The sequence below is a fragment of the Haliotis rubra genome, unplaced genomic scaffold (assembly GCF_003918875.1).
Source record: "Haliotis rubra isolate DU_JTF1 unplaced genomic scaffold, ASM391887v1 Scf59, whole genome shotgun sequence".
Classification (NCBI taxonomy): Eukaryota; Metazoa; Mollusca; class Gastropoda; order Lepetellida; family Haliotidae; genus Haliotis; species Haliotis rubra.
Window position 1 is genome coordinate 2,104,425 of NW_025767290.1, and position 14,375 is coordinate 2,118,799.

Here is a 14,375-nt window from a genome sequence, read left to right on the forward strand (position 1 = left end):
AATTCAATTATGACTTGGAATGAGCTTATAATGCTTATGAAATGTAACAGACGAAACCAACCTTGTGAAAAATATTGTTGATGAAAACAAGTGTTCCAGAATTGTTTGTGTTCGATTATGAGAAATTGTGATCGATTGCTTGGTCGTTTAGTCACTGCGACCAATCTTTGATTATTTCAGTTAATCGGATCACCACTAATACCGTATGCTGGTGCAACCGGACTTCATCCTCATGAATGTTAAGCAACAACCCCATTTGAAATATTCTTGTTTGTAAACACAAAGGCAGGATTATATGAAATGTGATATTACATAACATTTCAATCAGAGTGAGTGAGTGAGTTTAGTTTCACGACATTTTCAGCAATATTCGAGCAATATCACAGCAGGGCACAACAAAACATGGGCTTCACACATTTTACCATGTGGGGAATTGAACCCCTGCCTTCGGCGTGATGAGCGAACGCTTTAACCACTAGGCTATCCAACTGCCCCATTTCAATCAGGACAAACATTAGATTCCTTACAGTGCTTTTCTGTGTAGTATGGTTTATTTAAAAAACAACAAGAGCCACTTAAATTTCATTTTAGTTAAAACATTTATTTATTTCATCGGTTTCAGAGAGAAGTAGCATGGTTATCAATAATATCAACACTGAGGTGGACAGTTCATCAAAACTAATTCATAACTCTCTCAGTTTTCTTTTTCCACTTGTTATTCAGAAGAAAATGTTTGATGCCTCTCATAAGTATCTCCCTGTGAAGAATTAGCATTGCAGCTCCATTTCTTCAGCTCACACTCACATAGTGGAACCTGTAATCTGAAGTCAGTAGTTGAAGGGAGGTAATCCATTCAAGTCTAGGGAAATCTGCGGTAGAGTGCATGTCTTCATGCTTGCTCTTTTACAGATGCTCTTATAGTTCTGTCACACCTGAAGAGGTTCTACACAGTGATTTAACAGCACTTTGGATGAGTTACATCCCTTGGCGCCAGGTGCAGCCTGGGTAGTCCAGATGTGTGGAAGATGGTACATGTTGTTACATCATGGATAGAAATGATGTTCCAAGGTTAATTCCATAATCTTAGCATCACGATCTGATAAACATGCAATTTATGGTCACCTAATGAGCACATTGGATAGATATATGTACATCAAGACCACCTAACTAGGATATCAGAAAAACATATAATTAAGTCACAGTCACCTAACAAGCAGATCAAATGAAATAAAGTGACGTCTGATAAGAAACAAGAAAAAATTGTGTCCAGGAACCCGGATGAAGCGGTTTACGTGCCTGTAGACCCCCGCTGACATTCATAAGACATATAAAGATCAATAATTGAACAAAATTCACGAACAAGTTCAATAAACATCTATGCAACTATGAGATGCACACCTTTCGAGTCCCAATGAAACACATGTATAAGCTTAATCAATTCTGTTGAGCAGTTTTTGTGGAGAAGTGGATAGACAAAATTAAGAAATTGGATGAACAAGGTATGAGATGCACACCTTTAGAGTTCCAATGAAACACACGTAGAAGCTCAATCAATTCTGTTGAGCAGTTTTTGTGGAGAAGTGGATAGACTTAATCCCCTATTTCACTATCATCAAAGAGAAATTCAACAAAATGTATCTAATATCAAATGTCTCTAAACTTAAAAAAACAAACAATAAAATAAAAAAACAAAATATGAGATGCACACCATTAGAGTCCCAAGAAAGCCCATGTATAAGTTCATTGAATTCCACAGAGCGCTTATGGTGGAGAAGTGGATAGAATACATTCCCTGTTTCGTACAGACGGACGGACACCGAGGGTAACCCTATATGCCCCCAGCCATATATGGCGGGGGCATAACAAAAATAGCCATAAAAGCATAGAGTGATACCCTGCTGTTCGAAAGAGCCTATGACCTTTGAGTGAATTTGGATTTTAGGCGCCATGTAAATTTGAACTTTATAAGAATATATAATTCAAGATGACTATACCAGCAGGGACATCCCGTGATAAGCTCCACGTGTGCATTGATGCAGACGTTCAATCAATAAACTATTACAAGAAACCGTCCTAACAAATTTGATAGTTTTTTCGAGTTTTTGGGTTCTTTACACAATTGTTACAAATCAGTTTGAGTGAACTAAGAATTTACTGATACGGCAGTCAGTTCGAGTTTTATGTTCTTACATGATTTCTGAAATTATGTCCGACAGTGAAATTATGTCCTTAATATTGATTATTTCAAGAATGACATAAACTGATAAATTATGCTTGTACATATCTGTATTTCTTCACAGTTAAAGAATAGAGAGACATTCTTAGTAAAACAGATAACTCACATCATTGACAACATGTTTATCACAAATACAGAGACCATACCCAAAATGTATTCCTTAAAACAATAGATAATAGGGCAGTATAAAGTACAGTGACACTGCAATGCATCAAATATCATGAAATAAATAAGCACAAAAAAATAAATTTTAAATGACATTTATATTTCCACTCCAATGACACATAAAAAATCCCATGAGACATAACAACTGTTTTTTAGTGGGCATATTCAGCAGAGGCTGAGCTCTATCAAGTTGTGTTCACTTAGACATTGTGAGCATTTTGACTGTGGAATAAAATTTGATGAACAAATCATGCAGAGCTTTCTGATGATTGAGATTTCTATGTAATATTTTTACACTTACAGAAAGTTACCTAGTGAGAGTTCGGGTGAGTGAGTGAGGGAGGGAAGGAAAGAGCAAGCGAGCAAGTGGAGGGGTGTTTGAGGGTTTGACTGGAGTGAGTGAGTGTTTGAGTGAGTGTGAGTGTTTGAGTGGGTGTTTGAGTGAGTGAGTGAGTGACAGTGTTTGAGTGAGTCAGTCAGTCAGAATTTTAGGGATGAAAAGTGTTGAAGAACATTTACCATTTAGGAAGAATGGATGACGAGTACAAACATCACGCTTACAAACCCTAGAAATTGAATCATAAGTTATTAATAACTAACTAAATTTGATCATAGGTTCCTGGCAAACCCAAGGGACACAACTCTACACAGCATTACTCTGGATAATGCTGCCCCTTGTGCTTCCCACTGACCCACAATCAAGTGAATCACATAACTGCATATCTCTAACCATCAAATCCACCTGACAACACAGCTGCACCTGTTATCATACAGATGCCATTTATTCACAAGATTAATGCTAAATCTGGATATCGTGCATGCAAAGCTTCAAAGGACATCTCTAATTGTACAAGTCAACTGATAGGCTGGAGGCACAGTATTGTAATATATTTATTCCATCACGTTTCTACATGTCTTCATATGATCCCGGTGCCATGTTTAATTACTCGCCACATACATTGGTTGTTTTGAAACTTAGAGATCCCAGAAATTTGTACATATAAATATTCCCCAAGATATTACAGAAACATTTTCCCATCCTCAAACCTGACAAAAAGTATGAAACATGCTGTTTTAATTTCAAGACCACTCTGGGCTTGTTTTTAAAAAATATTACACAAGTTCAATTTGACATTAAGTTTAAGTCCTAGGGCAAACTGGAAAATATTTCATGAGCAACATAAACTTGAGATCAAATTGAATTGAGTTTAATATCCTAGTTATAGCCCAAAAGGAAATGAAATCAACAAAAAGGAACAATACAAGCTACACAGCACCAATCTGAAGGGTCAGTGTTACAGTGTAAGTTATCAACCACATAGGAAGTCTGTGACGTCATGGAGATGCAAACAATAGTTTCATATTCCCTTTTTCTACCCATAAATAATGACATGATATATTGTTATCAACTTGAAAGGGTGTATTTCTGTTTTAACACTGCAGTCATACTGCATCATAATTATATGCATTTTCATTCAAAACTACTGTTCCAAGAACTGTTTTGGTATATATGTTTCCATTGTGTATGAATTTCTGTAATTGAACTATCTATGAAGCTAGCCTCAATTACGATTGCCCAGAGAGCTCACAAACAAAACCCTAACAGTATTCACCAGTCGTAAGTAAGCATGAGTGAGATTGTCTCAAATTTGCTGAAAAAATTTGGCCAAAACAATTAATCTTATTTGTGTATTTCATATGTATCATCACTACATTTCTATATATATGTATCTAATTATATTCCTGCATTGACAAACTACGAAGCAGCAAAAACTATAACCAACAATGCAATTACACTTTCGTAACTAAAGACGTTGCAATCAGTTTCCCACATGACCTAACACGTGATAACTAATTAACTGGTGAACCTTCAATCAATTCCTTTTGCTTTTTCAACTTAAAGCACATGTTGATTAGCCATGTATTGAAGACTGTTGAATAAACATGCTCACAGCTAAACAAAACTATGCCTAACAACTTGAAACATTGATAATTTGTGATTAAAGTTTAGGAAATAAACTGTCTTCATCTAAATTACTTCAGATTTTTATACTTTCACTTATCTGGTGTCACACTGTGTCAACTCACAAAATTGCTCCAATGACTTGAGTTCTATGTGACCAAACATCGTAAAAATATAGCTTGGAAGACAAAGATATTATGTTGCAAATACAGGGATCATGTATGTGCTGATGATGTGATTCTTTCATTAAGGGCATCGCCTTTTATACAGGTTGCTTTATAGGCGGCAATATACAGTATTCGGAAATAGTTATTTTAATGTTGTAACATATTTGTATCTGAAATTTTATTTGTATGATCAATCACAGATAAAGAAGTGAAGTACATTTAAACAGATTCTAACTATCTTATTATATTTTCTAGTGGTTTCTTTTTGTTCTGTTGTTTTAGGGGTGGTGGGGTGGGGGGGGTAGCCTAGTGGTTAAAGCGTTCGCTCGTGACGCTGAAGGCCCGGGTTCGATTCCTCACATGGGTACAACTTGGGAAGCCCATTTCTGGTGTTCCCCCGCCGTGATATTGCTGGAATAACCTTTTTAAATCTAATATAGATCACAAGTCTGTCTGATGGATTTTTTAATGTGCAGGAAAAGACATAAATCAGCTGAGCTTTCTTTCTTTCAGTTGAAGAATGAACAGGACTGGATCTGAATGTTACCACTTAGGTCTTATCAGATATACAACTGATCAAAGGAGAAACTTAAAATAAGATGATAAAATAAATGAATACTAAACACAGCTAGACATGATAACCTGATAAAAAGGAACTCAGACAAATAAAAAAGAGAGGTCAAAAATGCAATATTGAACATGCAAGATGAGATGAGTGTGAGTGAGTGAGTGAATGAGTTTAGTTTTACACCAACCTCAGCAATATTTCAGCCATATGGCAGCGGTCTGTAAATAACCAAGTTTGGACCAGACAATCCAGTGATCAATAGCATGAGCATCGACCTACGCAATTGGGATACAATGACATGTGTCAACCAAGTCAGCGAGCCTGACCACCCGATCCCGTTAGTCGTCTCTTACGACAGGCATGGGTTGCTGATGATCAATTCTAACCCGGACCTTCACATATTCACAATTTCAAATGCAGATATTCCAAACTCTGAGAGTGATTGTGAGGTGAGGTGAAATTGGGTTTAACGTCATGCTTGAGAATATTTCGCTCATATGACGACGGGCAAGCGTGTGTATGTGTATGTGCGGCTGCTTGTACTAGCCCAGACTGAAGCTGGTTTTATAGTGCTAGCCCACTGAGATACCATGCCGCAGTGAAGCATGAATAGCCCACTCAGACACATTATACTGACTCCGAGCCGACCAGTCCTTGTTGTACCCATTAATGCCGAGCGCCAGGCAGGGACCAACAAGTACCATATTTTAACGTCTTTTGGTATGACGCGGTCGGGGATCGAACCCGCGACCTTCCGCTCTCCAGGCGGACGCTCTAACCACTACACCACGGAGGCGGTCGAGAGTGATTGTTGATCAAAGAGATGAGGATGGTGACGTCACTCACAAAACAAAACTGAGATGGCAAATGGCTCCAAATATCAGACAGGAAACATAATACACTTGCCCACTGACGATGGAAAGGTTTTATTTAGGAGATAAACATCATGTGTTGGCCCATTTCCGGGTGTTATTGAGTATTTGAAGCATGGGAATTCATTTGCAACCGACGCCGTCAGCCGAAGGTTTCAAATGAAATATTACCGTGCTTCAAATACTCAATAACACCCGGAAATTGGCCAACACATGATGTTTATCGACATTGTAAACACAAAAGTAAACCAAAAGGTCCACACACGTTTTTGTGTCTGCACTCATTGACATCGAGTACGGGTACAGCAGTGAAATATCATCAGCCGGACGTTTCGGCTGTCTCCCTATTGTAGCATCTGGAACTGCTCATTTGTGACGTCATTCGGACTTTACGTCACAATATGATTTGAATGACGTCATCACAGCTGACGACGTAACAATACAATAGTGTTGTATGTATTAATACGCAGCGAATTTCCGGGAATCAAATACCATTTGATCACGTTTTTCAACCAATCAGATTAAACAACACAGTGACTTTTGGTTTACAATGTGTAAAAATACTACAAAAATCATATTTTCAGTTACTATCACAACCACTGCCTATGGCACAAAGTCAATGTGTATTTCAATTTGCCACTTGTTATATCCCTAATATTTACCAAGGTGCATAGAAATGCCCCAGAAATTCCATCAAACCCAGATAACTTGGGAACGTTGTGTTTCAAAATATTATCATCATCATCAAATTCAGTTCTGATAATCCTAAAAAATAATTGAACAACATTATTTTTGTGTTCTCCTTCATTTCCTCAAGCATATGAAGCCTATCCCTATGTCTTTTAAACTTTCTTAAAGACTAAATTCTTTTTACAATTTCAGTGACAGCTGATGGAATTTCAATTATTAGCCATTACTGATATGAGATTTCAACATTTTTTCACCTGTTAAAACCACAGAGATTCTGACATACTTGAACCCAATTTTAAGCAATGTATTTGCAACAGCTTTAAATTTATAGTCATAGGTTTCTAACATGATAAAAAATGAAAAACTGAAATCAATGAAGCAAAAGAATGAAATGACGAAAAACATAAAAAATAAAATAGAGCTTTGAAAAATATTACAAAATTAAAATCCACTTAATTTGAAAAGAAATTCTTAAGCAAGGAATGAGAAGCGGGCTGTACTGATTGAACACTGGCTTTTTATACAGGAATGTAATAAGGCTGATCGGGCCTCGCTCTTCAAGCCTGCTGTTGCAGCAGCTGTTGGGCTTTGATCAGGGCCTGATGGACATTGGTAGCAGACATAGCCATGGGCACAGAAAAATTATCATCAGATCTAGCCCCTCATAAACGGCTAGTCCCTTATAAACGGCTTTGTTATAAAATGTCCATTATCGATTTTGTACTCAGAAATGTCACAGTAGACGAGAATTAATAAAAATACAAATGAGGGCGAATTTGTAAACTGGTTTTATCTTACATGGAAAGAAAATCCATTTGATATGCATTGATCATTTTATGTGGTTTATCCAGTTCTCAAACCTCTACTCTTACATATCACCTTGACATAAAATACTGTTGGTTTTCTGCTACTTCTCTATCTGTGAAGGATACATGTACTCTCCTCACATATATCACAGTGATGTATCATAGTAACATAATTACCTCGTTAGGATGAGAAAGCCACAATAACTCGGTGCGCCTTGTGGCAGCAAGAGTTGTATACTCCCCAGGGAGTTGAGATGGATAATACGATGAGCCGTTGAGATTGACATCCAATGATCGAAGGGAAAAATAACAGCGCCTTGAGCATGCACTAGTGTGTGGATTGTGCGCTATATAAATATCCTATAATAATATAATAATAATAATAATAATAATAATAATATTTACATGTATATATTGAGGTTGCTACATGAGAGGATGTCATATATCATTTATCTTGCGAGCTATTTCAAAATGTATCTAATAAGCGGAAAAATTGTCGATACATTTTGGAATGAGTTGTAAGACACTGGCACATGATAGGTATGAGTGCAGTAATCTGTTTCTTACACAACCTAAAACTGAACCATTTTCGTATCGCATAAATGCACATTTAGTCTATTGTCATGATACAATTGATACTTTCATATAAAACACGTCATGAGTGATGTTATGAAGCCAACTGTGTGTAACCCAACACAGAAATGTTACAGCTATATTTATTTATTAGCATTTAGCATCAATTCACTATCTGCAACATTATAATAACTCACATTAAACCCTGGCACAATAATTACATAAACATTTCTACTTCCAGCTGTATGGCGTCCGCCTGAAAATAATCGAGTCTGGACCAGTGATCAATAGCATGAGCATCGATCTACACAATTGGAATACAATGACAAGTGTCAACCAAGTCAGCGAGCCTGACCATCCGATACCATTACTTCATTTTTTATTGTAGTTTACGTTTTGCCACTTCAGCATTGTACAAATATAGAAATTACATCCACTTCTGTGCCATCGTCTCTTCTTCATTTACTTAAACAACATGCTTATTTTCTGTCGCTTTCATACTTTTCTTGTTATCTGTACAAAGACCATTATCAACACTCTAAAATCACAATGTTTATGAATTCAACTGAAACACAAGAATCCTGTTTATGAGTTACATAGGTAACCAATCAAATATAATCTGACCAGTAGGTCATCTCTAGGTCAATCATGGATCTGGAATTTAATCATATGCGTGATACTAATTACCTCAAAGTACAATGTGTGAAGCCCATTTCTGGTGTCCCCTGCCGAGATGTTGCTGGAATATTGCTAAAAGCGGCGTAAAACCTAAGTCAGTCAGTCACTCAGTCACTCAGTTACCTCAAATGGGTGTCTCATCCACAGGTGAGTAAGGAACCATGTAAATCACTCAATGAGATTAAGAGAACAAATTACCCATAATGTCTTTGGGCAAGTGTGGCTGATTGGCTAGTTGAATACTTCATATAATAGCTATCACTGTTTTCAATGAGGCTCGTAGCAGTGTGACACGATACGAAGAAAGTCACAACTAATGGAAGATGACATCACCTATACCTATGACATCACAGAACATCAACATGACATCATTCCAGCAAAAGAGCAACTGAAATTATATCTCACATGATTTTATAATATATCCCATATTATGCCCATTTTTCCAGAACATAAATCCAAGGAATAACCCACTCATAACTCACCATGCTTGAAACTAAGAAAATCAATTCCAGAAGAACAACGTAATTCAAATTGTCTCTTAGCTCCTGGCTATTCTTTAAATCTTGACAAAACCATGTTCATCTCATTGTGGGAGAAAAACATTCGAGAAAATAATCATATTTAGTTTTTTTACTAAAGTAATCATATGTGCTTTTTATACAAGTGTTCAGAGCAGGCCATATCAGACATGTCTGTCCACCAGAGGGTAATGAAATAGTCTCATCAATATTCATATCATTGGAGAAATTTGGTCATGTGAAGTAAACATGAAAAAGATAAGTCATACAGACCCATTCCTCGCAAACACAGGTTTTGTTCAATGGATACGATTACCTCTTGCAGTTGAAGCACAACCACTAGAAACTCAAACTCTCAAGTTCATTTCCATGAAAAAATGTGAATTGCCACTTTTTCTGTAACATAAGGAAGTTATATAATGTGCTCTTGGGCAAAACTGGAGAGCAAATAGAATGATAAACAGATATACAAAAAACAAACTTTAACTGACAATGATTCTATTACATATTTGCTTCATCACAGAAATGTTACCTTTGATGAATGTCATCAACAAACACAGTGAAGTTCTAATGGTGATTGTGTGTTGCTTTTGATTTAACAATTTCACCATGGGCCCCTCAGCATGTTTATGGTACAGCAGTTACTTGTTATTACTTAAAAGAAATCAAAACATGTATAGATTATTCCATATTTTTTAAACAATTAAACAATTCAGGGCATCATAGCAATTCCTGAAATTGTTGTTGGTCGACATTTTTCTTGTTGCAATTTCTGAAATAGTGTTTTCACACAAAGGAACTTTTTACAGATATGAAAACCAACAAAAAAATTATCATTGGTCAGCTCATAGATATGCAAGCTTAACGCCGTAGATGTCTTCATATTCTAAAGCATTTTACCGTGTTTATATTTTAATGACCTTCCGATCCCATAATGCTGCCAGAAAACAAAAGTGTTGTTAATTAGCTCTGACTTTCAACATTTGGCTCTGACAGATTAAAAAGCCTGAGGGCCCAGTAACTCGTTACATACGCATTACCTAATTCATATTACCAACAGCTCTTTATTTTCTGGGTGGTGGGGTAGCCTAGTGGTTAAAGCGTTTGCTCGTCCCACCGAAGACACAGGTTCGATTCTCCACATGGGTAGAATGTGTGAAGCCCATTTCTGGTGTCCCCCGCCATGATACTGCTGGAATATTGCTAAATGTGGCATAAAACCATACTCACTCACTCTTTATTTTCTAAGAAAAAGACATGTTTGTTATTAACTTTCCAAACCAGAAAGCAAGACCTTCATCAAAATTGAATTAATATATACTCATGGAAACGAATAAGGGAACACATGACAGTACAAGCCTTGGTTCCTTTATTCTTTTCCATGTTTCTTATTTTCTAACTCAATCAGCATTATTCTCACTGTGCTTGAGAACTCACTTATCCATCAGACTCATGTTGATTGCACTGTGTAAGGTGTCCATCACAGCCTTGGTGACAGCATGGGGTCACATATTCAAGACACTTACGACCGCAAAATTTCTAGTACTTGAGTATCTGTTGCGAATGATCAATGAAGAACCGGATTAGAACTGATCTTCAGTAACCCATGCTTGTTGTAAGAGCCGATTAACAGGATCAGGTGGTCAGGCTTGCGGACTTGGTTGACACATGTCATCGTACAGAGGTACAGATAAGCTGCGTACAGAGGTTCAGATAAGTAAATTACGCAATTGTTTTGGGAAAACTCAATTCCTATTAAGTCTATTGCGTACAAGCACGCTTTGAATTTTTGTAAATACTCAATAAATGTGATCTTACATGCGTACACACAAAATGTCAAATCTTAGCTTGGGTACCGGTGGATAGATAAAATAACTGATGTATATTGAGAGGTTCTATTTCAGGACATGAACGTGACAACTTGCAGTCTTTCTTATCATTTTCATATTACAGATGAAACATAAATAACAAACACTAACATTTAAACTTTATTATATTTTAAAAATTAATGGAAAATGGCAAAATACCCAATTGAGTTTGAGTGAGGTGAGTACAATTTATTTGGTTACTCAAAGGAAAATTAGCATACCCAATTGAGATGAACACAAGCGAGTACATAACTCAATGACCCAAAAGTTATCTATCTGTAGCTCTGATCGTATCCCAATTGCTTAGATGATGCTCATGATGTAGATCACTGGATTGTCTGGTCCAGACTCGATTATTTACAGACCGCCGCCATATAGCTGGAATATTGCTGAGTGCGGCGTTAAACAACAAACAAACCAAACCATTGCAAGAGGCAACCTTATGGATCGGGCTCAGTGATTGGTTGAGGGTTTGTCCACATACCACGGAGGCAATGGTCATAACATTAATCACTGGCTTGCTTGGTCCTAACTTGATACTGTAGTGGATATCATCCTGTAGCTTGAATATTGCTGCGTTACACTTTTAACAACAAACAGATACTGATAAGACAAAATCTGTAATAAGAAATGGTAAAAATAGTAAATTATCCAGCAAACTACACTCAAAGGCAAAAGTTTGGGGGACACACAAAAAACAGAAAGAATCAATGTTAACCTTTTACTGCCACGACTGAGATGTTATGACATGGAAGGAAATATGTTTCAAGGTATGTCAACCATCAACAGTTCATAAGAAGAGTTCAGTGTGCAAGTGTGTCCTCCTTGTTCACTGATGCTGGCCTGACACCACAGCAGCTGTCATCCCAATCCAGAGCAGAACGCCCTCACCTCCAAAATGATCCGCTTCCAAACATGTGGTTTGTTGTCATGTCATCAGCTCGATGAGGAAGGAAACTGGAGAGGACTCTTCTCCCCTCATGTTGCCCATATCACAAGTGTGGTGTGCGCCGCTGGAGACACTGACATCAGCTCGGTGATGAAGGAAACTGGAGAGAAACTTGCTGGAGAGGACTCTTCTCCCCTCATGTTCCCCATATCACAAGTGGTGTGCGACACTGGAGACACTGACATCAGCTCATCTGGAGAGAAACTCACTGGAGAGGACTCTTCTCCCTTCATGATGAAGTGAAACTGGGAGAGACAAACTCGGTGATGAAGGAAAGAGAGAAACTCGCTGGAGAGGACTCTTCTCCCCTCATGTTCCCCATATCACAAGTGTGGTGTCTGCGACGCTGGAGACACTGACATCAGCTCGGTGATGAAGGAAACTGGAGAGAAACTTGCTGGAGAGGACTCTTCTCCCCTCATGTTGCCCATATCACAAGTGTGGTGTGCGCCGCTGGAGACACTGACATCAGCTCGGTGATGAAGGAAACTGGAGAGAAACTCGCTGGAGAGGACTCTTCTCCCCTCATGTTGCCCATATCACAAGTGTGGTGTGCGCCGCTGGAGACACTGACATCAGCTCGATGATGAAGGGTGATGAAGGAAACTGGAGAGAAACTCGCTGGAGAGGACTCTTCTCCCTCATGTTCCCCATATCACAAGTGTGGTGGTGCCACTGGAGACACTGACATCAGCTCGATGAGACACTGACATCACTGCTGGAGAGAAACTTGCTGGAGAGGACTCTTCTCCCCTCATGTTGCCCATATCACAAGTGTGGTGTGCGCCGCTGGAGACACTGACATCAGCTCGGTGATGAAGGAAACTGGAGAGAAACTCGCTGGAGAGGACTCTTCTCCCCTCATGTTGCCCATATCACAAGTGTGGTGTGCGCCGCTGGAGACACTGACATCAGCTTGGTGATGAAGGAAACTGGAGAGAAACTCGCTGGAGAGGACTCTTCTCCCCTCATGTTGCCCATATCACAAGTGTGGTGTGAGCCGCTGGAGACACTGACATCAATGTTGTAGTGTCAGAATTGGCCTTCGGGCTGAACATCTTGCATAAAAGCTGAAGATGTGTAGATATTTTCAAAATGTTATTGCAGATACACATCTGTTGCCAGGTAAGTACTGTAAGGGTTGCTGAGTCGAACCTGTATTGGAGGTTTGTGGTTTAATCCAGCCGTCTTGGCGTTGGGTCGTTAGTTGAGGGCAGCCACTTCAAAAACTTGTCTTGTATGGGAGTTCATTGCAAACATTGATTTGTAGAATGGAATCCTTGTCACATATTGCAACACCTAGAACAAGCTATGTAAGCACTAAACTGATACTCCCATACTTTAACAGACTTACGATAGTCATAACGCTAACATCACTTTGTGGAATTGGGCTTTGACCCTCATGGAAGTCAGATCGTCTAACATCTTGGATCTATTTGACCCAGAACAGTGTCATTATTAAAGAGCTCTTCATATAATAAAATATTGGGGTCCTAATTTCAGTGAGACCTCAACTTGGGTGTTGACAAGGCGAGCCTCATGTTACAGCCTAATGTGATGGTCCCTTAAGTTCGCGATGGGAACGTAGTACTATCTGCTGATCTCATATACCCCATTGATTCGACTGAATCAATATACTAGCGGTCAGTCAACCTTCAATTATCTACTCTCTACATCATGTTGGTTTAACCTTTCACATTCTTCAGTGTTATTCAATAACACATGTTCCAAAGCGCTGGTTTCTAAACACAGCTGAAATAATCGTCAACCTGCCATTGATTTCTAGATAAGTGGCCATTTGCCATTACTACAAATACTGCAGTGTGTGGCCACACATTTCTGTATCAGTAATCATTTCATCCACGCCATATCTACTCACATATTAAAAACTCCACGTCTTTCATGTATTGCTGTGTGGCAGTGTTATTCATTCTGCAACATTGTGCATGTGTTTAGAGTGAGTGTGTGAGTGAGTAAGCCGCTTTTAGCAATATTCCAGCAATATCATGGCTGGGACACCAGAAATGGGCTTCACACATTGTACCCATGTGGGGACTCGAACCCGGGTCTTCGGCGTGACGAGCGAACGCTTTAACCACTAGGATACCCCACCGCCCTGCATGTGTTTAGAGCATGCCCGGGTGGGGTGGGTGGGGTATGGATTTCACTGCTATATGAGTGACATTGTTCCAAGTGTTTAACATTGTGCAGTAGGGGAAGGGTGTGTGCTATATTTAGAATTGTGCTATACTTAGAGTTCTTGAAGCTACTACGTTTGTCTTTCTACTATATTCCGACCCAGGGAGTTGGAAATTGTCTGGA

General features: G+C 38.6%; 1 protein-coding gene across 1 annotated transcript in view; it reads left to right on the top strand.

The window, feature by feature from the left end:
• The window catches only part of LOC124255025, a 161,389-nt gene extending 149,093 nt beyond the window's left edge, over window positions 1-12,296 (top strand). The window contains exon 4 of the mRNA XM_046688861.1: window positions 12,045-12,296. Within this exon, the coding sequence (XP_046544817.1) occupies window positions 12,045-12,296 (252 nt within the window). The remainder of the gene's footprint in view (window positions 1-12,044) is intronic.
• The last annotated feature ends 2,079 nt before the right edge of the window (window positions 12,297-14,375 follow it).